At 46.1% G+C, this 26,054-nt stretch overlaps 1 protein-coding gene across 1 annotated transcript in view; it reads right to left on the bottom strand.

Annotated features, from left to right (window-relative positions):
- GLDN (gliomedin) overlaps window positions 1-26,054 on the bottom strand; it is a gene marked incomplete at its 5' end in the record, with an annotated part of 59,598 nt that overhangs the window by 24,231 nt on the left and 9,313 nt on the right. The window contains 3 exons of the mRNA XM_081134033.1: window positions 1,554-1,661; window positions 2,036-2,053; window positions 9,973-10,024. Coding sequence (XP_080990159.1) covers window positions 1,554-1,661; window positions 2,036-2,053; window positions 9,973-10,024 — 178 coding nt within the window. The remainder of the gene's footprint in view (window positions 1-1,553; window positions 1,662-2,035; window positions 2,054-9,972; window positions 10,025-26,054) is intronic.

The raw sequence follows: 26,054 nt of genomic DNA, 5'->3' as shown, positions 1-26,054 counted from the left end.
ATGGCAGGGATGTTGTCAGCTTTTTCATTTCTGGGTTTCCAGCATCTGAACAATACCTGCCACATAAATATGCGTTACCTGAATGAATGAACCTTTTCTTTTCTGCCCTCACTGGGTTGTGGGCTGCATGCTAAGCACATTTCTGCAAAGCCAGAGATCTCAACCCTTATGGAAAACCACACCTTCCTACCTGCCCCACTCCTAGTGCTAGCAAGTGGCTCCTCCCCTCAGCTGCCCCTCATACTACTCACTGCTGAATCCTTAGGACCGGTCACATTTCTGGGGGCATCCCAGGATAAACCAAATGTCTCTACACTGATGGTCATTATTCCACGCTGATGTTCATTCACAGTGGTAATTATTATCCAGCACGTAACAATCCATTGCTGCTCCGTAATTCTGAGGACTGAGCTGACTGGGACCGAGTTGCCCACTGTCAGAGGCTGCTCCCTGGGACTGTGAGCATGTAGGCTGTGCCAAGTGGCAGAGCCCTCAACGATTCTCCCCCTCTCCACTGGTTCTCACTTAACTTGCTTTGGGATTAAGAGCAGAGGTGCTGGAAGCGGTTACTGTGCTGTCTGGAAGAATTTCCTAGTAGTTCTTCTAGCCCAGGGCCTGCTGAAGTGAGCTGGAGCAGAGCCAAGAAGTTGAAAATGAACAAGAGGGTACAATGGAGCCTCCAACCTGCACAGCGGCTGAGAGCCAGGCCTTCCTAGGAGCCTCCTGAGCAGCCTCTACCCCCTGTGCTCAAGCTTCCACCATGCCACGTGCCAACTTTCTCTAGCAAATCTGTCCAGGCAGGTCTTCTCCACGGCTCCCCAGGACTGGAGCTCAGAGCCCATAGAACTTGCCCTAGCCCATCCCCCAGCCTCCTGCCTGGCCCTGCAGGAGCCCCTGCTCCTCACTGACCCCTGGACACACCTGATATCTTGGAGCATCTGAGCCTTGGCTTGGGTGATGGCAAAGCTGCTGCTCACAGCAGGGCCAGGAATCTCTTGACAATACCAACCACATCTTGGTACTCATCCTCCAGCCCCTGGACAGGAGACCCTGACAGTTGGGACCCTACAACCTGAGGGCAGCCCTCAAGGAGGATTGGATGCTGCCATTCCATCCAAATCATTCCAGCTATTCCTCTAGCCTGGAACACCAGGGGCTGACATCACTCAACTGATGTTCAATCAAACACAGTTTCTGGGCAGAAGGCGGCATGAGAGGGCAAGGAACGAACTGACCCTGGAAATGACCTGGGGCATGGCAAGTCCAGCCAGCACACAGCCCATGGAGTGCCCCGCCCAGGGCTCCGGCTCCTGCCCCATCCATCAGTCTGCATCAGAGCATTCAGTTCCCAGGGAGTTCCAGGGAGATAAACCATTGGCAGTACCAAAAAGCATGCCCTTGGCCCCAAAACACTGCAACTTCCAGGCAAGGGCCGAACCAACCTTGCCTGCAAAGATGCAACACTTTATAGCCACCGAATACACTGTAGCCCATTCAAAATGCAGGGACAGAGATAAGCAACAAGGAAAATAATGAACGAGTTGTCAAAATACCCATTTTTCCTCTTTTTCCATTAGCTCCTTTTTCGCCTTTTGGGCCCTGGGGACCAGGTTGTCCATCGGATCCGTTATACCCTGGTAACCCATCAACTCCTGGAGGTCCTGCATTGAAACACAAGAAACAAGAACATTTAAAAAATCTCTTAACTGAAGCTAAGGTGGCTTCCTTTAGCCAGTGAAACTGGGCCGGCATCAACGCCTCTCCCAGATCCTTTCCTGCGTCTTCCCTTCCTTCTCTACCTTTGCTGCCCTCACCCTCCCCTGAGGCAGTGACAGGTAGGGAATGGCGATGGTGGGTTTTCAAGGGGGAAGGGCAGGAGAGCTCATGATTGAGGTAGAGAGAAGGGGGGACACAGTGATAGTTGGGGTTGGATCTAAACTCTTCCTCTTCCCTCACCTCAGTCCCTCTGAGTGATCCTGGGGAGTTAGCCACCCATATTTCCCCCTATGAACTAGGAAAGGCCATGGGCTCTTACCTGGTGGGCCAGGTGGTCCTACAATAGAAAAAGAAATTTAAATGATCAACTATAGGTGGAAGAAAGCAAAGCCAGCTCCACACCCAAAAAACATCTTCCCCCTCTTAAAATGTACTGGCAAGGAACCATCCCATGCCTTTTATTTAGAACTCAGTATATTTACCCAAAAGAGTCTTAAAATGAATTCAACACAGGCCCATTTGCCAATCAAAACCACTTCAGTTTAAGTTTCAATGGACCAAGAATAATTTTATTGATTCAGAAATCAGTCATCTCTCAAGCAATCAACTTCATTAAATGAGGCTGGGTGACAATACAGGTAGGCACCACAGCCCTGGCCCAGGTAAGCGTCAGCAAATGGCAGTGCTGTCAGTGCAGGGCTGAGGTCTGGCTGTCATGAGAGCAGTCCCAAGGGCTTGCATCCAGACAGTTTGTCTCCTGTAGGCTGCCGAGAGGAATTGAGATCAGAAGCTGGTTCACCAGGTCTCTATTTTGTTGCATGAAATAGCCTGAGACAAACTGAGAGCCTAGGTCAGGTAACAAATACTTTCCTTAGTGTGTAATTACCCAGAAAATCTAAGGGGGTTCAGATGAATCATTTACACATAATCTAACAAAAAGATTTTGCTTCCACAAATAGGAGAGTCTTATAATCAATTATTCTATCTGAGCACTCAGACAAGCTAGTGAGGTTGTAGCAGGAGCAGATGAGGTCCTTCTGCTTCTCCAGACTGCATGTAATGATTACCAATACTGCAGTGGAAAGATTTCCATGAATCCAAGCTTGTGACCTTTCTGAAAAATCATCATTTACTAAGCACTTACTACTTGCACCCAAATTCACTAAGCAGCAGCAATCTTGGCCCCTGTGTCTGTTGTGTTTACAAACTACCTGGGGAGGGTAGATACTTTGCAATCACAATGCAATGTGAGGGAGCTACAGAGAAGCAACCCCCCAAAGGGTCCTGGGGCAGTAGTCTGAGCACACGGCTGTCTAGGCGGCCTCCAGAGAGGGTGAGCCTCGAGCTGGGGCACTGAAGACACAGTGGCCTGAGCTGGCTGCAGGGGTGAGGCCTGGACATCCTAAGAAGGGGACCAGCAGGAGCAAAAGTACAGAGGTGGGCACTTGCATGATTCAGGGTGAGAAAGGGGGAAGACTGGTGAAGCTGGTGTGTGGAAATGGGGCTGAGGAAGCACTTGGTGGGGCAGGTGTGGGGCCGCAGCCCTTGACCGCCCAGCAGAGAGGTGTGGACGGTAAGAAAGCAGGGAGCTGCAGCAGATTCTTAAGCAGGGGAGGGAGGTGACACCGTGAAGTCGGTGCACTTGAGATCTCCCGTGCAGACTGAAGATGGAAGTCGAAGAGAACTTGGGAACACGATGAGAAAGAGAAAGAGGGGAGGAAAAGAGAGGGTGGGGGGAAATGCCCAGAGGGTCGCTGTAGTTAAAATTAGGGGCAAGGTTACGGATAAATGTGGCTGGCGACTGCAGAGTTGCCAAGAAAGCTAGAATTTCCAGAGGTGTTTCAGCAGAACGAGCGGGGTTCAGTGTCTGGTTGGATAGGAGGCAAGGAAGGCCTAGGGTAGTAACAGAAAGAGGCTATTTTACATACATGGGACTCATGGAAGAACACGTGTCTGAAGCTATGCTTTCAATACATATAGTCCTACTTCGGGCAAAAATGATTTGCTGAAAGAGGCACCACATTCTGTAGGATTAGTATCACCTGTACTACATGACTTTACCACAAGATGGGGTACACACACACACACACACACACACAAACACACACACACACACACACACACACGTGAAGGGGTGACCTGGACAGCCTACAGAGGTCTGAAGAACTCAGTCATCATTCCTGACTGCAGATTCAGCCAATTCGGATGTGCAGATTGGCAGGGAAAAAAGTAAGTAAGAATCACCTGTATATAATCGTATTCAAAGTTCCCAGGTCAGTCTCATAACCACTTCCACACAGTGGGACTACTGGAGAGAGGTCCTGGCTAGAGCCATATATTTAGGACACATTAGCCATGGCCAAGGGTGTCACCAGACTGAAGTGCCTAGATTAGGGTTTCCTGACAAAAGAGCCATGGACACCCTATGGCTACAGTTATTAGTCATTTGTGTCCACAGAATCACCTGGAATGATTGTTACAACGCAGCTACCTGGGTTCCATCCGGAGATTTGAATATAGTTTGGATATAGAGGCCCAGGAACCTGGATTTTTACCAAGCATGACAGGTGACTGGGATGCAGATGGTCCTGGGTGCCCTTCCCTCCCCCCATACCTGATGTGAAAATTTTCTGGGAAAAGAATCAGTCACTATCAGCAGATCCTTGAAGGGGTCCCTGACCCTAGAAAGGTTGAGAGCTATTAGTTTTGATGAAAGGGAAAAATTTCTGGGCCAGCCTAATTTTGGGGTGGGAGACACACCCCATCTGGGGGGAGGCAGGTGATAGAAGAGGCACCAGGAAAGAGAGAGAGTGATCTGAAAGCGTAGGTGGCAATCCAGCAGTTGCCCTGCCCTGAAGCTATTTGGAGAACAGAATTTCAGAAGAGAGAGAAAGATGACAGACAGTTCCAAAGAGCCCAGAAGCAGAGGGCTCTAGTGACAGTGGGCCTCTGTCCCCCTGTCTTCTCAGGACGCCAACTGAGCTGCCCAACAGCTCCTTATGCCTGGAAAGAGCTCAAATATGAGGCATTATGATAACGTCAAATGTCACATTATCTTATGTGCCAACTGGGCATTTAGAATACTGTTTCTCAGCTCCTGACGCTTCTTTTCTGAATTACAGACCCTCTAAGAATACCTGTGGGCAGGGACACTCTTGCTAACACTGTACCAGGGCTGGTTTCCTGGGCAGGCCCTCAGAGCAGTTGACAGGGCCCCATACTCAGAAGGGCCCTGTGCTTGGGTGTAATGCTCTGTGGTTGCCATCTAGAAATTCTTAATAATTTTACCTTTGAATCTGTGGTTTGTAAATGAAGTCCAATGGGACAATGGCACATGTCCCAGGGACTTGGAGCCTCGATTTGTATGTGGTGCCACTTCCCCTGGCCTCACTGCCTCCCCAGGACAGGTTTTCTGCCTGCTCCCTGCCCCTTGATGTATGTGTGTTCTCCCCACTCCCTGCCCCGTTGGTGACTGCTGCCACCTTTCATCCCAGTGGGGACCTGGGCGTGAGTGCAGGGAAGGCTGGGGATAGGTGTGTGCCCCACATGCCTGTGTCACAGGGTGAGGCCCCCTGTCCTTTGAGGATCTGTACTCACTAGGTGAGTAACCCACACCTCAGGGAGTTTGACATTAAATAGCAAACAACAAAAGCCCCACCATGGCAGGTTGTAGGTGAGACTGTGGGAGAAAGGAGGAAAGCTTTTTCCTGCCTTTCGAACAAGGGCCCCTGTATTTTCACTTTGCACTGAGTCCTGCAGAGGTTAGGCTGGGGCACAGTGAAGGACGGGGTATGGCCAGTGGGACCCATGGGGTCGGGAGTAGTGAGATGCTTCCAAGCCTGGTCTTTGAAAGCACCTTTGGTCCTCTCTTTGCCCCTTGGGGGAAACCTTGGTGCCTGCTGTTGAAATGATGGAGCCACAAAATGGTAGCAGCTTGGATCCCTGAGTCACCAGAACTACCTCGAGTCAGCCCAACATTGCTGGACTTGGTGGAGAAATAAGCCTGTTCTGTGCTAAGCTACTGAGACTTTAGTTTGTTACCAGAATATGGGGTAACCTATCTTGACAAATACACCCCTCTATCCTTGTAATTTGTAAACCCCCATCTCTTTTTCTCCAAATAAGCTCTAGAGGGTTCCTGCTACTAGCAAACAGAAGAATCTGAATTGAAAGAGGAAATATAGGCACCACAGTTCCAGGCAATGAGTGATAAACAAGTATAAGGCTCAATTCCTGTCTTCAATGGTGGGCACTGATCTGTGGCTAAAGCTACAGGTTTCTGGAAAGCCCATCCACCTGGCTTCTCCCACCACAGTCAGTCCAAATCACAGGGAAGGTGCCTGTCTCTAACTTCCCATTAGTATCTCCCCTCTCACCCTGGGACGGCATCAGAACAGGTGCTGCATGACCCAAGGCACCTGCTGAGCACAGCAATGACCCAGGAAGTGACTACACATTTCCCAAAGTCTTGCTGATAAAGGGGAAAAAGAAGCAAAAAACCCTCAAATAGAAACATTTTAGAAAGTGAGGTCTGGTTCTGCTCCTGCTTTAGGAAGAGCTGGTGAAAGATACAGCTTCCTAAACCTGATACTGCCAGGCCTGGAGCACATCTGAGAGCTGAGGTCTGCATCCTGATTCTCTTCCACTCTTACCCCAGCAAGCACCCCCGGGGCTCGGGATTCATGCCGGCCACAACTTCAAGCCAGCCAGGAGCCCTAGCCAAAGGACAGGTGGTCTCCCTTCCCTCTGGGAGTCATACATGCATGATTCTCCTGAAGGGTCCCAAGCTCTCACACTTGGAGCCGAATCCAACCCAGCTAGTTTGCTTAGGGAGGCCAGTGAATGAAACATGATCAGCGGCACTAGCTAAGAATGACCTGCCCATCCATTTACCAAAGGCTGCACTGGCTACAGCTTTGAGGCCTCAGTTCCCACTCTGTGAGTGCTGGTACACCCTCCAGAGCTACCTGTCACCTGCTATGGGGCGAGTCCTAAGGCACCTGACTTGGAAAGGTTTCTTTCCTCACATGCCCCCATTAAACTGCAGCTTTGTATTATAGAACCGTACGCTTGATACCTATATAATTTTATTAACCAATGTCACCGCAATAAATTCAATAAAAATTTAAAAAACCCACAAAACTGCAGCTTTCGTCCAATTTCATCTATTTGGTGCATTTCAACTTTGAATGATGGCAACCTTAAAAAAATTAAGAGTAGGGATGGCAAATAGGTTTTATTTCAAGTGCCAATTCTAACCAATTAGTTGTTTGCTGGAGCACCAGGAAAGAATGACATGAGGCCATGCTCAGCTGCAGCTGGGATCCATTATTGATGTCTGCCTGGCTATAGGATAAAGGGTAGTGACACGTGTCATCATTGGGTTGGGGTCACTGGGCTGCAAGGAGAATGAACACTGGATTAGAAGTGTGCCTGCCCTGACAAGCGATTCAGCAATGCGATGGTGTAGAGATTTCCCAACGAGTCCATATGGGGGGCCAGGGGGAGAGGGGACTAACCCAAGAACCTGCCTTCTCCAAGACCCCTGCTCTGCCAGAAGATATGCTTCCGGGGTCCCAAGGAAATCTGGGCTCAGGGGTAAGATGCATCCAGAAAAGCCTACATGGTTTGACAAACTCTGTACTGGCAAACCCCCCTAGTTACTGTAGCTAGTGAATTGCACTCATGTTCACCTGAGATGTCACAGGCTCCACTAAACTACCCAGCATCTATCCCTGTCCCCATAGCAACCACAGCTGAGTTCAGGAAAAGGAACAGGAAAGCAGTCTCATGGTCACAGCTGGACCAGGCTCATGTCACAAGCACCTGCTTTCTCTAGGATGAGCCCAGTGTAAAGCTAGATCCCATTCTCAGGCCCCAAGCCCAGGGTCTGCCCTGGTGACGCTTCCTGCCCGCATCCCCTTGGCCTGGACCAAGGCTCCCTCCCCTCCCCGTGAAGCTGCCAATTCAGTCCTGGGTCCTGTGACCTTCCCACCCCCAACCCAGGCAGCGTGGCCTATCCCAAGGCACCACCTCACCCTGGAACTTGTGCTTTTCGCACCGAAGTTTTAACAGAAGAGCTTTCTGCGTGAAAGAAGGCCCAATTTGAAGCTGGTGTGAAAGGAGGTTTTGAAAAGCATTTGGAGGTGCCAAAGAATAACCTCCTCAACCTGCTTCTGCGCGGATGCGCTCCCCCCTGCCGTCCATCTCCCCTAAGTGGTCTCAACAGCTCCCTCCTCGCACATTCACCTAACAGTAGGGCCCTCCTCTATCACTATAAAAATCAGAAAGGAAGAGGCCTCTCCACGGGGCTTTTGTGCCTGTGAATCTATCCATCTGAGCATTTCTCCAGCCCTCATTACTGTCACACGTGGGAACTCTGAAAAGGGGCTTCCAGAGAGGGAAGAAAGGCTTAAGCCACAAGAGTTTCAGAAAAAAGGACCAAGCTGTTCTGAAGATATTTAATTTTCTGTGAGGGCTGAAATGTGACTTGAGTAATTCAATTAGCACTTCCCAAGCAGCCACCAGATCACGGCTTTTCTCTTGGAGGCCAAACCCAGTGAATGAGAGTCGGACTGGGACTCGGGGTTCCTCAGGGAAGCATCTTTCTTACCAGCCCAACCCCCCCCCATTTAATCACACACATAAAACCCAGGTTTAGTCATTCGACAAACTCCCATTGAGGGCCTACTGCACACAGGTACTGGGGAGAATACTGCCGAGAAGGGTGAAGTCTCTTACTACTCAACAGGCAGCGGGCAGGGTTTCAGCCTCTGCCAGTGCAGCCCTGGGAGCAAGTGCAGCGTGCATGGGACCTCCCCAGAGCCCAGGCCATGGACTGAGGAGCCCAACAAAGCTTCAGAAGCCTTCAGAGTTGCCGATTACATTGTAAAGTCCACGGGAGCATGCATTTATTCCATAATAGACTATTTTTTCTTTTTTAGATTTTTTTTTTTTAAATCCTCACCCGAGCATATTTTTCCATTGCTTTTCAGAGAGAGTGGAATGGAGAGAGAGGTGAGAAATACACATCTGGTTGCCTCCCACACATGCCCAGACCAGGGCCAGGGATGGAGCCTGAAACCAAGGAAGATGCCCTTGATTGGAACTGAACCCCAGACCCTTCCGTCTGCAGGCTGGAAGCTCTAACCACTGAGCAAGCCCACTAGGACACCATAAAAGACTTTTAATGCAAAAAGGGTTCTTTCTTCCAGTTTTCTCAGAGTGCTGCAATCCCTTCGGAGAGGCAGGAAATGCAATGTCTGAAATCAGGCTCTACAGCCCATCCTGGGGGTGGGGGTGGGGGTAGTGCACAGGATTCCTTGCTCCCAGCTCTGAAGACAGGAGGCAGGCACTGTGCCCCTCAGGTGAGATGCAGGACTCTGTCAGACTCAGGTGTAGACAAGCACATCAAAACCACTCCGGCCCCATCCATCAACCACTCCTTGTCCCAAGTCTTGCTCTGCCTGGGGGCCGATCCCCTCTCTCCTGTCTATTTGTCCTTGAATCACTGAGTGGAGGGGTCAGCGTGTGACCGCGGCCAGTCCCACCCAGCACACAGTAGACACCGCACAGACCATACTTCAGAAAAAGTGTTTTTTAACTAATTAGCAGTTTGCTTCTAGAGCTTCCCATTCATGTTACATGTACCCTATGTGTATGATGTAGGGAAATAATTATTTCTGGTAAGAGAACTCTAGCACTTAGCGAGGTCTTTTTCCTTTCTCTTCCCTTTTAAAAACCAGTAGGAATAGAAAAACATTTATGGCTCTGGTTCAAGGTACCACACATTTCTACTTATCTCATTACTCTCCATGGCTGTATTTTTATGGCAATACTGAAAATATTATTTTTCATAATTGTGTTATAATTGATTTTCATGCCATTAAAACATTTGCTAAAAGTAAACCAACAAGTATTTTTAAACTATATATATATCTTTATTGATTTCAGAAAGAAGAAGGGAGAGGGAGAGAGAGAGAGAAAACATCAGTGATGAGAGAGTCGTCATTGATCGGCTGCCTCCCGCACGCCCTCAGCTGGGGATCGAGCCTGCAACCTGGGCATGTGCCCTGACCAGAAATCAAACCACAATCTCCTGGATCCCAGGTTGATGCTCAACCCCTGAGGCACGCCCAGCTGGGCCCGGCATGTATTTTTATAACCTAAGTGTTACTAGGAGCTCATTCTGCCCCCCCCTTTGGCCAGCACACCGGTGATCCCGCGAGCAGCTGCTGGTGAGCGGGGGCAGCCTACCTGTCAGGCAGATCCCCTTGGTGCTGTTGCACAGGTCCACCATCACTCGGATCTGCAGGGAGAGAGGCTGTGATTAGCAGCAGCACGGCAGGCGGTGGGCCCTGAACTTGCCCTTTACTCAGGCAAGAAGGAAGCAATTATAAAAATTCACAAAGTGACTTTGGGAGAATATGCAGAAGTCTAAGGAAAAGTTAACCTAAGACAGAAAGGAAACCTTTAAAAGATCTGAAGATATTTGATATCAGAAGCTCATCTATCAACGATGTCAATAGAATCTCCTTGATTTCTATCAAATCGGAGAAGACAAGAGGATGGTGAAGTAATTGCCAAATTCCAGTTTCAATGCTGTACTGAGCCAGCCCCTCAGCGTCTAAAGGTCTCAACCTGTGGGCCGAATAAAGAGGGTCGGCAGGCTTAGTGGTTAGGAGGCAGCACTTACTAGCTGGGTGAGCAGGGGCAAGGTACTCAGCCTCTTGACACTTTGGTTTTCTCTGAAAATGTAAACAATATAAGCACCTGTCTTGAGCTCTGTCCCTGGCCCCAGAGGGCAGTAATTGTCATGCCAGGTGGATGCTGCCTACTTGCCATTCATTGGATGGACACTTGGGGTGGGGGTGGGGGGTGTCACTGCAGTGTGGTATTAGCCTGATAGCTGGGTCCTGGACACCCACTGTGCTCCTAATGAGCTTCACAGAAACCCGATCTGATGGGGACCATCCTGATTCAAACACATCTATGATCTTTGCTGCTCTAAAGATGGAGCAAAATTCCTCCTTCTCTGGACTCACCGCACACTCCCCCCTCCCTTTTTGTCTGTCCTCTAGTTACACTCTGCCTCAGTTGGCTCGTCTGTAAAATGGGGAGAGTAGTAGTGCTCACTTCTTAGGATTGTTGTGAAGAGTAAATAAAATTGTTGTATGTGAAATTCTTAGAACAGTGCCTGGAATGTAGGAAGCACACGCAAAAGTGTTTTCTATTTCACGGAGGCAGCAGAGTATATGGATAGGAGCACAGATTCTAAAGTCAAACTGCCTGTGTTCAAATTGTGACTCTGCCATTCCAGCTGTGTGACCTTGGACAAGTTACTTAACCTCTCTGTGCTTCAGTGTCCTTGTCTGTAAATAGAGCTCATAGCACCTACCTTGAACCATGGTTATGTGGATTAAATAAGGAAATACACTTAGAACAGGCCCAGAACATGATAAGTACACTCTATTTATGCTATTGTTTTGATGGTTCCTTGAATATACTAAGAAGAACTTAGTTAATTTATCAATTTACCATCCAAGAGTTTTCAATTTCTAGACAACAGCAATTTTTAGACACAAATAATGTGGCATTTCAAAGCTGTGGGGAGAAAATGTATTAGTTAAGAAACAGAGTTGACACAGCTGGATAGACATACCAGGACAAAATAAAAGCTGAATTCCCTACTTCATTCCTTACACTAAATGAGTTAATTAAATGATATTAATAAACAATTTAGCCTGGCCAGGTGCGGCTCAGCGGTTGAGCATCGACCTAGGATCCAGGAGATATGGTTCAATTCCCGGTCAGGGCACATACCTGGTTGCGGGCTCGATCCCCAGTTGGAGGCTTGCAGGAGGCAGCTGATCAATGACTCATCATTGATGTTTCTATCTCTCTCTCCCTCTCCCTTCCTCTCTCTGAAATCAACAAAGATATATTTTTTTAAAAAAGAAAAGAATTTAAAGTAAAAAAGAAACTAGTCAAAAGTACTGGAGGAAAACTTGGGGAAAATATTTATAATGGCATTAGAACAGGAAAGACTTTTCTAAGAAGGAAACAACCCCTATACTATAGATAGAACTGATACATGTGACTAATAATTAAAAATTTCTGCAAGAGGTAAAATACTACATGCAACAAAAAAGGAGAAACACAAGCCTAGAAAAATAATTGCAAAGGACTTGTATATAAAGAGCTGTTATGAAGCAATATATAAAGCAACAAGAAACCAAAAGAAAATGGGCAATAGACCCAAACTGGGAGTTCAGAGAAAGAGAAGAGTGCCTCATCTTCACTTAGAGCTAAAGAAACAAATCCAAGCAATGAAATACTATTTTCACCTCTTAGGTTTGTAAATAAAAAGACTAACAGGGCACATGTCACAGGCATGCCAGGAAAGCAGCGTTCTTGGGTCCTATGGATGGAAGTGTAAAGGGATATGCTGTCTCTTTGGGGGCATTTGGACAATAGCTACTAAAATTTAAATGAATCTACCTTTCCATCCATCCATTACACTCTGGAATTTACAGATGCACTCGTATATGTGTGAGAAGATGTAAACATAAAGATGGTTGTTGCAGAAATGTGGGCAAGAGCAAAGCAACCTAAATATTTACCAGTGAGGTCTGGTTAAATAAAGTGTAACATAGCCATACAAGGAGGTACTGTGGAAAAGAAAAGAATTTAAATCCATAAGGCTGATATTGAAAGCTCTCCAAGATAAATGAAAAAATGCAAAACACAGAGTAGCATATATAACATATTTCCATTTATATAGAAAAGCGACGCAGCCCTGGCCGGGTGGCTCAGTTGGTTGGAGCGCTGTCCTGTACACCAAAAGGTCAGGGGTTTGATTCCCAGTCAGAGAACATGACTTACTTGCTTGTTTGATCCCTGATTGGGGTGCCTCTCTCTCCCTCTCTCCCCTGCTTCCTTTTTCTCTAAAAATCAATAAGAACATATCCTTGGGTGAGGATTGGAAAAAGAAAAAGCAACACACACACAAATACTTCAATGTGCCTCTTTCTCTCTTGCCACTTTCAAAATTCTTTCTTTATCTTTGGCTTTCCAGGCATCTCTGGAGAGAAATATAAAAAAACCTCAAGTGAGGAGGAACAGAGGGCTAGGTGGGAGGGAGCTGTCCTAAGCATGATACCCCCTTTTGTTTTACTCAAAATCTTCACTCTTTCAATTAAACTCTTTTTCAGAAGAACATGTTTTGATTTGACGGGGTAATTGTTTTATCTTCTGTCTAGGTTTATTGTTTGCCAGGAGGTCCAGAAAAAACCTCTATCTGCATTTACTTTTTGTGGAGTCTGTCAACAGTATTTATTGGCTGCGTTAGAAATCTTCTGTGAAATACATCATATACATCACAAATCTATAGAATGTGCATGAACAATTTAAAGATGAGTAATAAAAACAAACACGTATACACCACCCCCACCTTAAGGACTGGGAACATCCAGGTGCCCCTCCCCAAAATGCACCCTTCCCTCCCCACCCCAACAACTCTGAGCTTTAGTATATTGGGCCTATTCCTTTCCCTTTTACACAGATAAGAGCACGGAGGCTCAGAGAGGTGGCCTCATTTTCCCAAGGTCACACGCTCGCTCACAGAAGAGCTGGGCTCAGCTCCAGGTTTCCTGGCTCCAGGTCTCCTACACTTTTTGTTACGGTTCTGATGATTTCTCAACAGAATCAGACAGAAAAAAATTTGATTCATTGTTTTTAGTCATTTTCATAAATGAATGTAATCAGCTGCATGAATGACAAATTTATTGTCTAAAAAGTGTGTAATTGCCCATTGAGAGGACCATTGGAGACTTTACAATGCTTCATTTGTTGCCTGGGGGATCACAGCAGAAGGAGGGTTTCAAACAACAGAAACATCAATAGAGAAAATTAGTCTTTCTCTTTTATATTCTTACTGGTCTGGGGTAGGCCCAAATTCTGTTTAAAATAAAAAGATGAAGATTTCATTTCCTGACCTTTTGGCTTCATTTGTATGCTAAAAGTCAATTTAGATATTTACCAGGAAATTGTGTTACTTTTCACTGGGGACTATCACTTGGGAATATTCTTTTAACAAATGTGGGCTGCATAAGATTGTATCAAGGTAAAACATAGGGTATGAAGAGGTGGCCACATAAAGTAAAAAACATTTGCTTTTTTGATACTAATGATTAAGAATTTGGATGAAAATAAGAAAATCCAAAATTAAAAGTCACAAGATCTAGATTGTCAAATTAAGGAGTCACATTTGGCATAGAGGGCTTCCCAAATCTTGATTTAGGATTGGGGAATGGCGTAAGCTGGAAGAGGCCTTAGAGATCCTTGCCCTGGAGGGTGTTGGCATGATCCATTTGTAATGTGGCCCTGCCTGGAGGCCACTCACCATCCCCCCAACCCTAGCCCTGTCCCTCTGCTCCAGCTACATTGGCCATTCCCATGGGAGGGTCTTTGCAGTGCCCACACCCTCACTGAGGCCTCAGCTCAAATAAATGTCAGCTTGACAGGAGGCATTCCCCGACTCCCCAACTGAAAGGAGCCCGGCAGCTACGCCCCATCACCTCACCTGGCTTTTTGTCTTTGTGACACTTACCATTCATGACCCCACACTGTCTTGCCTATGCTATGCATACATTTATTTATTACCTGCCCCGGCTCTCAAATGAATGGAAGCATTTTGAGAGCAGGAGAACTGGCCCTCTCTTTTGTCTGTATCCCCTGTGCAGAGGACAGTGCCTGATTCCAGGCCCAGAACTTCACGGGGGAGATAGGGTTCAAGTCAGAAAGCACATCAATGGTCTCCCAGGGAGAGCCTGCCTTGAGAGAAGGCGATGGCCAACTGTTAACCTGGGTTTATGAAATGAGAATCCAACAGTGTTGGGAAGGGGGTGGGTGAGGCGCAGGAAAGGTCCGTAGCACTGGTGAGAAGCCCTCCCAACCCAGCTACACCGGCCGGGAGGACACATTCTAGGGGAACAACAGCCGTCATCCTGAGCGCAACATAAAGAACACAGAGAGCTCAGGCTTGGCGCATCCTTGGTCAGCATGGCACGGAGGAGCGGGAATCATCTCCCCGGAGGAAGCACTGAGGGTCATCTCCCCAGTGAAAAGATCAATGCAGCAGTGGGCAAGGACATATCACATTGCATGGGAACTCGTCATCAGCACTGACAATATAAGCTAGTGATGGGAGAAAAGACAGCCAAAATGGGTCCTGCCGGTGGCCTCACCGGACCTTCCAGATTCCCCTCTGAACATGGAACCAGTCTCACTGGATTAGCAGAACTCGTGGGATTCATGGGCAATTCATGGGCAAGGAAGGGGCCCCAGGAGAAAAATAAAGAACTTTTTGCTAATCTGGCAGCAGATGGCATGAGCTGATTTTAAATCCAACTAAAAAAACATAGGATATAATTTAGCAGTACTGTTAGAAAGAAAATGCTATGAATTAGGAATCTCACTTGTAGGAAGAGCATATAAGGATATCTGGACAAGAATGCTCATGACAACATTATGACGGTAAAGGCGTGCAAACAACCTAAATGTTCACCAGCAGGCACTTGTTCAACAGAAGAAATGATGTAGATCTATGTGTACTAATCTGGAAAGACAAAAGCAAGGTGCAGCCCAGGCCACATACCACAACAACTTTTTGGTTGAAAAAGAATATCTAGATATGTCTGGATAATCACAGGGAAAAGTTGGGATGATCATGAAACAAACCCTTAACTGAGATTTTTTTCTCCTGGAGACTGAGACTAGGGGATAAAAAGATTTTTGTTTCTTAGTTTATATAGTTTTAAAAGATATGTTGGGATTTTACTTTGGTGATTTTTACTCTGCTGTGTTTTCAGTAATTCAGAAAGGCAGCATTATGTGAATGCTGAGAGCCTAAATATCTCGCTTTCACTATTACCCCCATCACTTGGAATAACTTAGACAGATCCCTGTTGCTTCTGGGCAAATAAATATGGAAAAAAAATAGAATGGTTGTCTAGTCCAGTGACTTTCAAATTGTTCATTAGTCATGAGAGTTTTATTTTCTCCACATAAATTGCCAAACCCCCAATTATAAAACCTATAAAAGTAGAGCTACTCTGGGTGAGCTGGGGTGGGGCTTGGCCTTACTTATCTGTAAAATGAGAGGGTTAGACTAGACAGATGATTTCAAACTCTACTCCCACTGGGGGATGGAAGGGAGGAGACAGAGAGGGCCACCCAGAGACCTGGAGTTAGGGGAACAGGGATGAGAAAGCTGAGGGCCAGAGAAAGCGAGTGCAGTAGCTGGCCTGGGCTCACCCCCAGCTTCCAGAGCTGAGTATAAACTTTCCCCCACGTCTACTTTTCCATGCTGCCTAGACTTTGCAAAACAAATTGTCTTAATTTAATCTGAAATGCTAATTTTTGCTTTGGTATACTTTGAATATGAACAGAATATTAGATTTTTACTAGTTGAGCGTCGGCCTAGGATCCAGGCGATCGGGGTTCGATTCCTGCTCAGGGCATATGCCCGGGTTGCGGGCTTGGTCCCCAGTCAGGGGCATGCAGGAGGCAGCCGATCAACGACTCTCTCATCATTGATGTTTCTATCTCTCTCTCTCCCTCTCCCTTCCTCTCTCTGAAATCAATAAAGATATATTTAAAAAAAGAAAAAGAAAATGCATCAGTATTGAGAAATCTTTTCTGTGCGAAAGTGAAAGGTTTAGTCAAACGTATTTCTCATCACAATGAACAGAGCTCAATGCGGTGAGCTGTCAGTGTTTATCTGAACACAAAACCCCGTGATAGTTGGCTGGCTGCCCTCTTGAACTCCCTTCCTCTCACATTTTACTCTCAGGACTGATTCATGAAAAAGTAAGGGAGCGAACCTTGCACACTGCTGAAACATGTCCTGTCCGGCTTCTCTGAAGTTCCCTAAGCACAGACTCCGTCTGCCAACTACGATGCTGTTTCAATTCTAAGTCACCTTTCAGATAGGACCTATTTTGTAACTTAAAATTCCATTTTTCTTAGGCAGTTGAATACTCTTTATGACTCTCCTTAATTATGCAAATTGCTATTATTAAGTGCATGCAGACAATCCTTTAGAAACAACTCCAGGGAGCTGGTGATCGGCCTGCCATTGACTGAGATTCCTTGCACTGCAGAGATGGGGCTACAGATGTGGTGGCCCAGCCATCTGTACCTGAGGCTTAGACTACAGGTGCTGGAGGAGTACCTCACAAGGGTCTAAAGCCGGGGTCAGCTCATCCCTTGGAAAGGAATTCACACTGGGGCCAAGACATGGCAACAACAATCTGCAAACCCCAGCAGGAAGTGGTGTTTGCTTGTACGGTGGTGAAATTCTGGGGCTTGATCTCTTGCTGCAGCCCCACAGGAAGATCAGCCAAGGTGCAGGCATTTGTCAGCTCAAGGGAGCCAGCTCTAGCCACTCTACATCAAAGGACTGGGCCTAATGCTCCTGCTGGTTCATCCTGCTTGGGATCCTCAGAGCCCAGCTGAGTCCTGCCCACCCTTCCCCAAAGACCCTGATTCCCACGGGACCCCCTCCTGAGCCCAGCAGCATCACTGTGTGTGGCTGGGCGTTGGCACAGATTTTTTAGTGCTACTCTGGCTTCTAACCAGGTAGGCCTTTATCCATAGGGACTGTTTCAACCTTTTTCTGTTTGCCCCTTGCACTGATCCATTCCCTTTCTCCCAATCAGAATGACATCAAGCACATAGTAGGTACTCAATAAATACTTTATTGATTACTCACTCCACTGGATGGGAAATGTGCTCCTCAATCAATGATATTCCTTTCTGGTTGGCAGTAACACTGTGTATGGGAACTGAACATCTAGCAGATGGTTGGTTACCTGTTTCTCTTTGTGCCTGTTTGCTTAGGATAATTTTACTTTGGCAGACACTCCACCAATCCTTAGAAAATAGGAGCTTGGAGATGCTATTAGGGCCCCTGAGACATGGCTGTCTTCCTCCTGCCCCACATCAACATTACTACAAAACCAGGCACCATGGCCGTGCCCCTGGCCTGTAGAGGAACAGCACAAACCTTCCCCGCTCTCTTGAGAGAGGCACCTGCAGGAGTTCTGCACCCAGGACTGGCCATGGCTGGGTGAGGCAGGCAGAGACTGGGTAAAGGAGGCTCAGACATCGCTGAAGATGCAGTGCCATGGGGAAAACGTAGTACTCACCAGCTCCTCGTGCTTTGCTAAGTGGAACTGGATGAGGGTAGAGGACAATCTGCCCTCCAAGGAGCAGGGATCAGACTATTATTCATCCCTAAGGCACAGACTTGGCTCAGTAGGCTCCATGTGGCTGAACTGAACTGCTGGAGCCTAAGTGCAGCCTCCCAGGGCTCTCCTCACCCTGCCTCGGTCATTGCCTAGATTCGCTAATAAAGTGCTGAACAAATAATTAATGAAGTTGGTTTGGAGTCTGCCCATGAGCCTTGGCCAGTCCTCTTGCATTCAAAGATTGGGAAGTCACAGATGCTGGGGCAGCTGGTCTGGGCTCAGGACACCCCAACAAAGCCAGTTTCAGGGGGCAGTTCCAGCAAATGCCCTCACCCAAGGTCTCCAGCAAAATTACTTACGGCTGGGAAACAGCCCAGCCTGGCATTTATTAACACTGGGGACATCCAAAAATGCAGAACAGAAGTCCCTGAAGGAGCATGTCCTCCCCCAGGTGTGCTTCAGGCTTTCTTCAGGCTCCGACCCGGGGCAAACGGGGGCGGCAGATGTCTGGTGTCACTAGTGGACTGCACAGGGTCCTGCATGAGCTCCCCAGCCCCTTGACAAAACTGGGCCCAAGGCACACCCCAGGGACGACTATGAGCAGTAAATAAACCAGCAAGTCCTTGTAAAAACCACTTCGTATGTTGATACGTATGGTGTTACATAAACACGTTGTTTCATGATCTGAGCATAAATCAGCTGATTCTGTTTTTTTGAAAATCAGTTCATACTATTTAATGAAGGTATTTAACCAAAGTCTAATTACTAGCTTGGTTTCTCAACTGAATTCAAAATGTAACACAGAGTAAGATTTATAGAAACGACCAGATACAAATTGGTAAGTGTCCTAACCCACTAACTAGAAGCCACCGTTGGCCACTACAACCCCCTTCTCCCCCAGGAGCTCCTCAGGTGCTAACAAGCCCCAGGGTCTCCGCCTCAGCCGGTCGCAGCCGAGAGGCTGCCTCTGGGCTGCATCTCGGGAATGGCCAGTCCTTTTGTGGTTCCTCCCGCTGTCCGCTTAGTTGAGAGCCACTGGCCGCAAGGACGCCTGCTGGCACCCCCTGGCTGACGCAGCTCAGGCACCAAAACCACTGGGCCAGCCCTGGCGCTGGGGCCCTCCTCCAGCACACGACACGGAGACAATGTGGTGTTACATCTATTCACGCTGCATCTCGTCCTGAGACGGCTCTCCCATCATAAAATAGAAAAAGTAGCAGCCAAATATCAAGTTACTAACCTCAAATCCTCATCTGCACTTTATTTTTAAGGAGTTGTTTTGTGGTAAAATTGCCTATGTTTGAGTTCAGCAATTTTACAACTCATTCCAACCGATGGTTTCTTAAAGGGGAAAGGGTCTTTTTATCTTTGTATATTTTAAACACATACGAATGCAATGGAATAACTTTCAAATGAAATTATGTGTAACTATGAGAAAATATAGGTGACCTGGATCTGGAGATCTTGAAGTAGGAAAGAACATTCTCAGCAAGAAAGCAAAAGAAGAGCGTATAGAGGAAAAGCTTTATAGATTTGATGACATCAAAACGTATAAACATGAAAAGATCTAGAGACAAAAGTAAAAGTCAGGTAACACCCAAGGCCAAAGAACATGGGCTTCAGAGTCAGACGCGCTCCGTCGGCTCTGAGTTCCGATTCCTTCACTCAATGGCTCTAGGATCTTGAACAGGTTCCTTAACCTCTCTAAGCTTCAGTGACCTGTCTGTAAAATGGGAATGATAATGATAATAATGGTGACCACCTCATAGGTAAGGACCGTTTTGACAGACATACCTCAAGCTCTTAGCACAGCGTCTGGTGAGTTGTAAGTTCTCAAAAACTGTTATGAACATTATTAAGGGGAAAATATGGCTACATGTGTAATACACAAAAAGCTAATAACTTTCCTATAAAAGGTTATTTGTAAATTAGTAAGAAAAATATTTTTAAAAGTTGAAATATAAGCTCAACACGAATGAACAAAACTCACACAATGAAAATTTTCAAATAACTAATAAACATGAAAAAAATATTCACCCTCACCATAACCAAACACCTGCAGCCTCCTCCCTGGTATTACCGATCCAACACATCCGGGAATCCAATCCTCTAATCCAATCCTCTAATCCCTTGCTAACTACCAATCCTCTAATCCCTTCTCCCACCCAATCTGGCTAAATTCCAGGCCTGTGATTCTCCAATTTAGGGTGTGTTAGAATCACCTAGGGAGAAATTTACATACAGATTCACAGGTTCAACCTCCATTAATTCTGACTCAAGAGAGGCAGGATGGAGCCCAGACCGCAGCCTTTAAAAAGGATTATCCCAGGTCTTTTTGATGCAGATGGCCCTACCCACACTTTGAGAAATTCTACCTGTACCATCAAAACATGGGCCCGTTCCAGTGTCTTCCAGGATCTGCATTTTCTCTCTCTCCCTGCAAGCTCAGACCTTGAGAACAGAGCCCTGACGAAAGAGGTGGGGATCTCTGTGTTCTTTTCCTTATGATTGTTTATCAGTTTAAAATAACAAAGTAAAAAGGATCACAGGGTAGCTTCTCCATAAGTTACCATGCTACTTCAACTTGCTAATTTGCAAAATAATTTACAAATTACAATTTTTGTACTTTTCTGTATTTTCTACCTAACTATATAAATGGATATATTCACAATCAGAAAAATGTTACAAAACTCCTAGTCATCCTCTCACATTGTGCATCATCCTAGTTGTAGCTTAGGTGTCACTTTCCCAGAAAGTCTTTCCTCCTGTCCCGGGTCAGAGGTGTTCGTATGTGGTCCAACAGCACCCACATTTTTCCCATCAGGGCACTTATGCCGTTGCCTGATTACTTGTTTATTCCTCACTAATCTAAGCATTTGAGGCAAGGGAAGTGTATGACTTATTTTTATAGCTGTATCACATAGCCCAGAGCCTTCCACATAGTAGCTGTGAATGAGTCAATTCTTTATCCGCCAGCAGGAAGGAGAAAAGGTCACCTTCTCTTCATGAGCATCCTGGATTCAAACTGGGTTTATCTTCTGCTCTTTTCTGTGTTTCCTTTGATTTCTTATTTGGGTGCTAAACAGACAGTTGGACCTTTTTGGTACAAGGTTGGAGTGTGTCATTTCTAGGATGGTCAGCCATGTGGAACTTACCCAAGGCTGCGTGCTTGCTTTTTCTTGGCAATTAGAGGAAGCCCAATTGAGCAATGGCACCCAACAGAGTAAAATTCACAATGTCCAGCATCCACTAGAAAATTACCAGGCCTGCAAAGAAGCAGGAAAACACAACCCATAATAAGGGGGAAAAATCAATCAAAACCCACCCAGAAATGACCTACATAAAGGAATTCATAGACAAAGGCAATAAAACAGCTATTTAAACTGTATTCCAAATGCTCAAGAAGCTAGAGGCAAGACTGAACATGTTAGATATAGAAACATAAAAAATATAAAAAACACCAAATTTAAATTTCTAGAAATGAAGATTACAGTGTCTGAGGGGAAAAGCACACTGAAGGGGAGTCTAAGAACAGGTTGGACACTGCAGAAGATTAGTGAATTTGAATGCACAGCCACAGAAATGAGCCAAAATGAAACACATGGAGAAGAGAGATTAAAAAGTAAACAGATTATCAGTGAGCTCTGGGACAACTTCAAGAAGCCCAATACATGTGTAATTAGAGTCTCTTGTTGGCAGAAAGAACAGAAACATATTTGAGGAAATAATGGCAGAAAGCTTTCCAAAATTTAATGAAAACCATAAACCTGTATCTCCAACAAGCTCAATAAAACCCAAGCACAAGAAACATGAAGAAAATGATGCTAAGGCATATCACAATAAAACTGCTTAGAACAGCAATAAAGGGAAGGTCTTAGGGGCATTTCTGAAAACATTTTCAATTCTATACCCAAAATAAGTTTCAAGAATGGAGGCAAAGACTTTTCAGACATTTTTTAAAATTCTCACGCAAGGACATACTTTTTTTGATTTTATATAGAGAAGAAGGGGGGTGGGGAGAAAGAGAGAAACATCAACCGATTGCCTCCTGTGTCCCATACTCGACCCAACCAGGATAGAACCAGCAACCTAGGTATGTGCCCAGACCGGGAACTGAACCAATGACTTTTCGGTGTACAGGACCAACTGAGCCACACCGGCCAGGGCGGACTTTTCAAACATTTGTATGCCTACCTGTATCATGCTCTAGCTAAAATGAACCACCTGCCGTTCAAGTGCCTTCTTCCCTCTTCCCAGTCCTTGCTTCTGAAATCCTGCCCATCCTTCCAGGCGTGGCTCAAATGCCGCCTCCTTCTTGAAACCTTTCTTGATCGCCCACTGGATTTTTTTATTCTTTCTTCTCTTAGGATCCTATTATCCTTCTCTTTGTGTCGTAAGTGTCTGAGGATTTGTCTTTTCCCTCCCACGGGCCAATACATTCCTCGGGGGCTGCTGTTCCTCCTCATCGCCCAGAGCGCACCCACGCTGCCCAGAACAGGCATCAGAGTGCTATATTGACTTACATATTGCTCAGTTGGGAAAAAATTTCCTTTAAACTCCTTTCCAAGATATTTCTGACTGATTTAGAAGTATCTATTTATTCATCAGCAAACACTTTATATGCCAGGCCCTGGGCTTACAAAATCTCTGCCACCGAAGGCTCACAATAGTTAACTGGTTTAATTTGGTTGTTTCTAAGAGATTTTGTGTGTTTTTTTTAAGTTAGGGTTTAATTAGGAGTAGGTTGACCCTTGGTTAGAGCCTCCCTGTGTCCAGGGAATGGATACTCTCAAGTTCAGCATCCCCACTATTTCCTGGTACACTTCCAGCCAGGACCCCCCAGGCTCTGGTATGCAGCTCCTCTCGACAGCGTCATTGGACATCTGATGGAAATAATGTTAACGGGCCCCAAACTGAACTCCTGGCACTGCCCTCAATCCTGTCCCACCTGCAGTTCTGCCATCTCAGTTAATGACAATTCTATCTTTCCATTCCTTGACCACTAACCTTGAAGTCATTTAACTCCTTTTCCCCTCATCTCACACTGCACATTAAAGCTGTCAGCAAATTCCGTCCACTCCGCCATCAGACGCATCTGGACACCGCCCACTTCTTACCACCTGCGCTGCTGCCGCCCTGGTCTAAGCCACTATCGTCTTTCCCCTGGATTACTGCAACAGCTGTATCAATGGCCTCTCTGCTTCCATGCCCACACATGGAGTCTAGTCTCATCACAGTGATTCTTTGAAAAGGCAGGTCAGACCATGTTACTTCTCTGCCTAAAGTCCTTTAGAGACTCCCCATAAAGGCCAGTATCTTTACAACAGCTTACAAGGTCCTTTGTGAACTGGTTCCCTGGTCCCTCCTGCTCCCAGTTTTCTGCCTGACCTCCTTTCCTTCTACTCCCTCCCGCCCACTCTGCTCCAGTCCTTGCTGTTCCTTGAGCTCGCCTGACACAGTCCCACCTCACGGTCTTCGCACTTGCTATTCCCTCTACCTGAATGGCCCTTTCCCAGATATCCACATGGCTCACTCCCCTTCCCCAAGTTTTTTCTCCAATGTCGCCTTCTCAGTGAGGCCTTCCCCACCCAAATGACATAACTGCATCTTCCCTTACCCCTCCTCAAACCTCATCCCTGCTTTATTGTTCCCCATAACACTTATCTCCTTCTAATATTGTAGGTTATTTACTTCGGTTTATGTCTGTCCCCTTCCCTCCCAAAATACCATAAGGTCTAAGAGGATGGTGTCCAGCCAGTGTGGCTCAGTGGTTGAGTGTCGTCCCATGCGCCAAGAGGTCACTGGTTCGATTCTCAGTCGGGACATATGACTGAGTTTCGGGCTTGATTCCTTGTAGGGGGTGTGCAGGAGGTGGTTGATCCATGTTTCTCTCTCATCCATGTTTCTGTCCCTCTCTCCCTCTCCCTTTCTCCCTCTCTAAAAATCAATAAAGACATATTTTTTAAGAAAAGTCTAAGAGGATGGAGATTTGCATGTATTGTTCATACTGTTTTTCTTATACCCACAATAGTGCCTGGAACATAGTAGGTGCTCAGTAACTATGTGTTGAATGAATGCATGAATGAATCTCTGACAGGCAGAGCAGACTCCTAAGTCAGTCTTACCAGTACCTGACACCATTCCCTATTTGGTGGGTGGCATGAATTCTGAGGAAGGAATTTTAAAAACGCTTCAGGACCCACTTTCAAAACTCTTAGCATGTCAAGAAACCGATTCAGAAACTGGGCTCCGTTGATATTTGCACTTGTTGAGTTGTGGATGAATTCATCTGTGAAGAGGTATCCATCAAATACCTCACTAGAGGCACAGTAAAGAACAGGGAGCTATATTTAAAGAGACAAGGTGACTAAAGGTGACAAATTAGAGACCAAAACTGTACAGAGACGGGGTTTTAGTTGTGCGATACAGACAAGTGCGGAAGGAGTTCGGGGAGAAAGTGATGAGTGTTTTGAAGTGAGCTAAGAATCACTTGTCTCCCCTGGGCCTCTAATGGAGTTTCCCGAAGCAGGAGTGCGGCTGGAATAATCTTTCACTAACTGTTAATAACAATATTTTGTACCCATATTGCTCCCTTCAACAAGCATCTTTAGAGAATTTCCGATTCCTTTCTAAGCATTCTTATCCTCACCTTATAGTCAGAAAAGTGTAAATAAATCATAGTTAAGTAACTTGTCTGATGTTGGGGGAATGGACAAAGTAAACCATTATCCCCAAACTCTGCCCTGCGGCATTCTTTGTACATAGCAAAAACATTTATGAAGACGCTTTGTCAACCTACTCCTTGCTCGCCCCCTCCTCTCAGCACAGGGAAGAGCTATGAGTGGTTACTCCAGAAAACATTTGGAGGAGGTCCTTAGGGTGAGCTGCTCATCCACAAAATATCTGTTGATGCTGTTAGCATCAGAACACTGGCTGGGTGAAACCCTTGGTCTGACAAACATGCCATTCGTATGGGCTTCAAAAAGATATGGTCAGTGAAAGAATGAATGCATGCGTTCACACTGGATATGAATAAAAAAATATTTCAAATTATGATTAGTATAATTAACTTCCCTGAATCTGTTGCCAATATATATATATTTTTCCCTTTGGACCCATCAACCAGAAAAACAACTCTCTGGGAAACAACATTCTTTTTAAAAGGTCTGTGTGTTTCCCCAACCACCAGAGATTCCAAACTTTAGAGTTATCCTAGAATCTGCCCTTTCTCTGGCAAGTTCTGTTGATCCCATTTCCACTGTTTTTATTACACGACTCTAAAATTCCCTGAAGCACAGAAAGGATGCATTTGAGAAATGCTAAAATATCAGTAACAGTAAGCTCACGAACACACTGAGTTCTAGGATCCATGCTGAGGACTTTTCATGGATTATTGAATTGAATCCTTATGATAATACCTAGAGTAGATACTGCTATCACTGTCCTCTTGAGAATGAGGGAACTGAGACACAGAGAGGTTGAGTGACCTGTCAAAGGTCGCACAGCTAATAGCAGGGTCAGGAATGAACATATATGGCATGATTCCAGCACCATTATAAAGGCTCTGGGGTCTGCCTTTTACTTTTTAGACTTGTAAAGACCTCATTCATGAAGGAGGTAATTCTTCTTAGAAGCAGGATGTTCTCTTCTCCCTGAATACTCTTTCATTCCTCAGTTTTCCTCCCCTCTTTTTTCTTTCTTTCATCTCATATTCAGTCTCTAATTCAGCATCCTCACTTCCAAGCAAACCCCCTTTTGAGGATATATACACTCTTCTCCATTTCTGACGCTGCCACCTTAGGCAGACATAAATTATTTCTTGCCTGAACCAATGCAATAGGTTTCTAACTTTCTTCTTGCCTCTGGCCTCTCCCCTATGCACCCTTTCTTGTATCATATCACCAAATCAGTCCTATTAAAACCACTTGTCTCATAACTCCCCCTGGTAAAGGGCCTACAATACTCCCAATTGTCCATCACATTCATTTCTCAAAAGTGGACATTCAAGGCTCTCTCTCACCCAGCCAACCTTAGTTCCACCCCACCCCCCGCCCAAACTCCCCAGTGCAGGGAGGCCTGCCTGGC

This window comes from Miniopterus schreibersii, assembly GCF_964146895.1.
Source record: "Miniopterus schreibersii genome assembly, chromosome: 1".
NCBI classification, from domain to species: Eukaryota; Metazoa; Chordata; class Mammalia; order Chiroptera; family Miniopteridae; genus Miniopterus; species Miniopterus schreibersii.
Note: the sequence above shows the minus strand (reverse complement) of the source record. Positions and strands in the feature narration are given on the sequence as shown.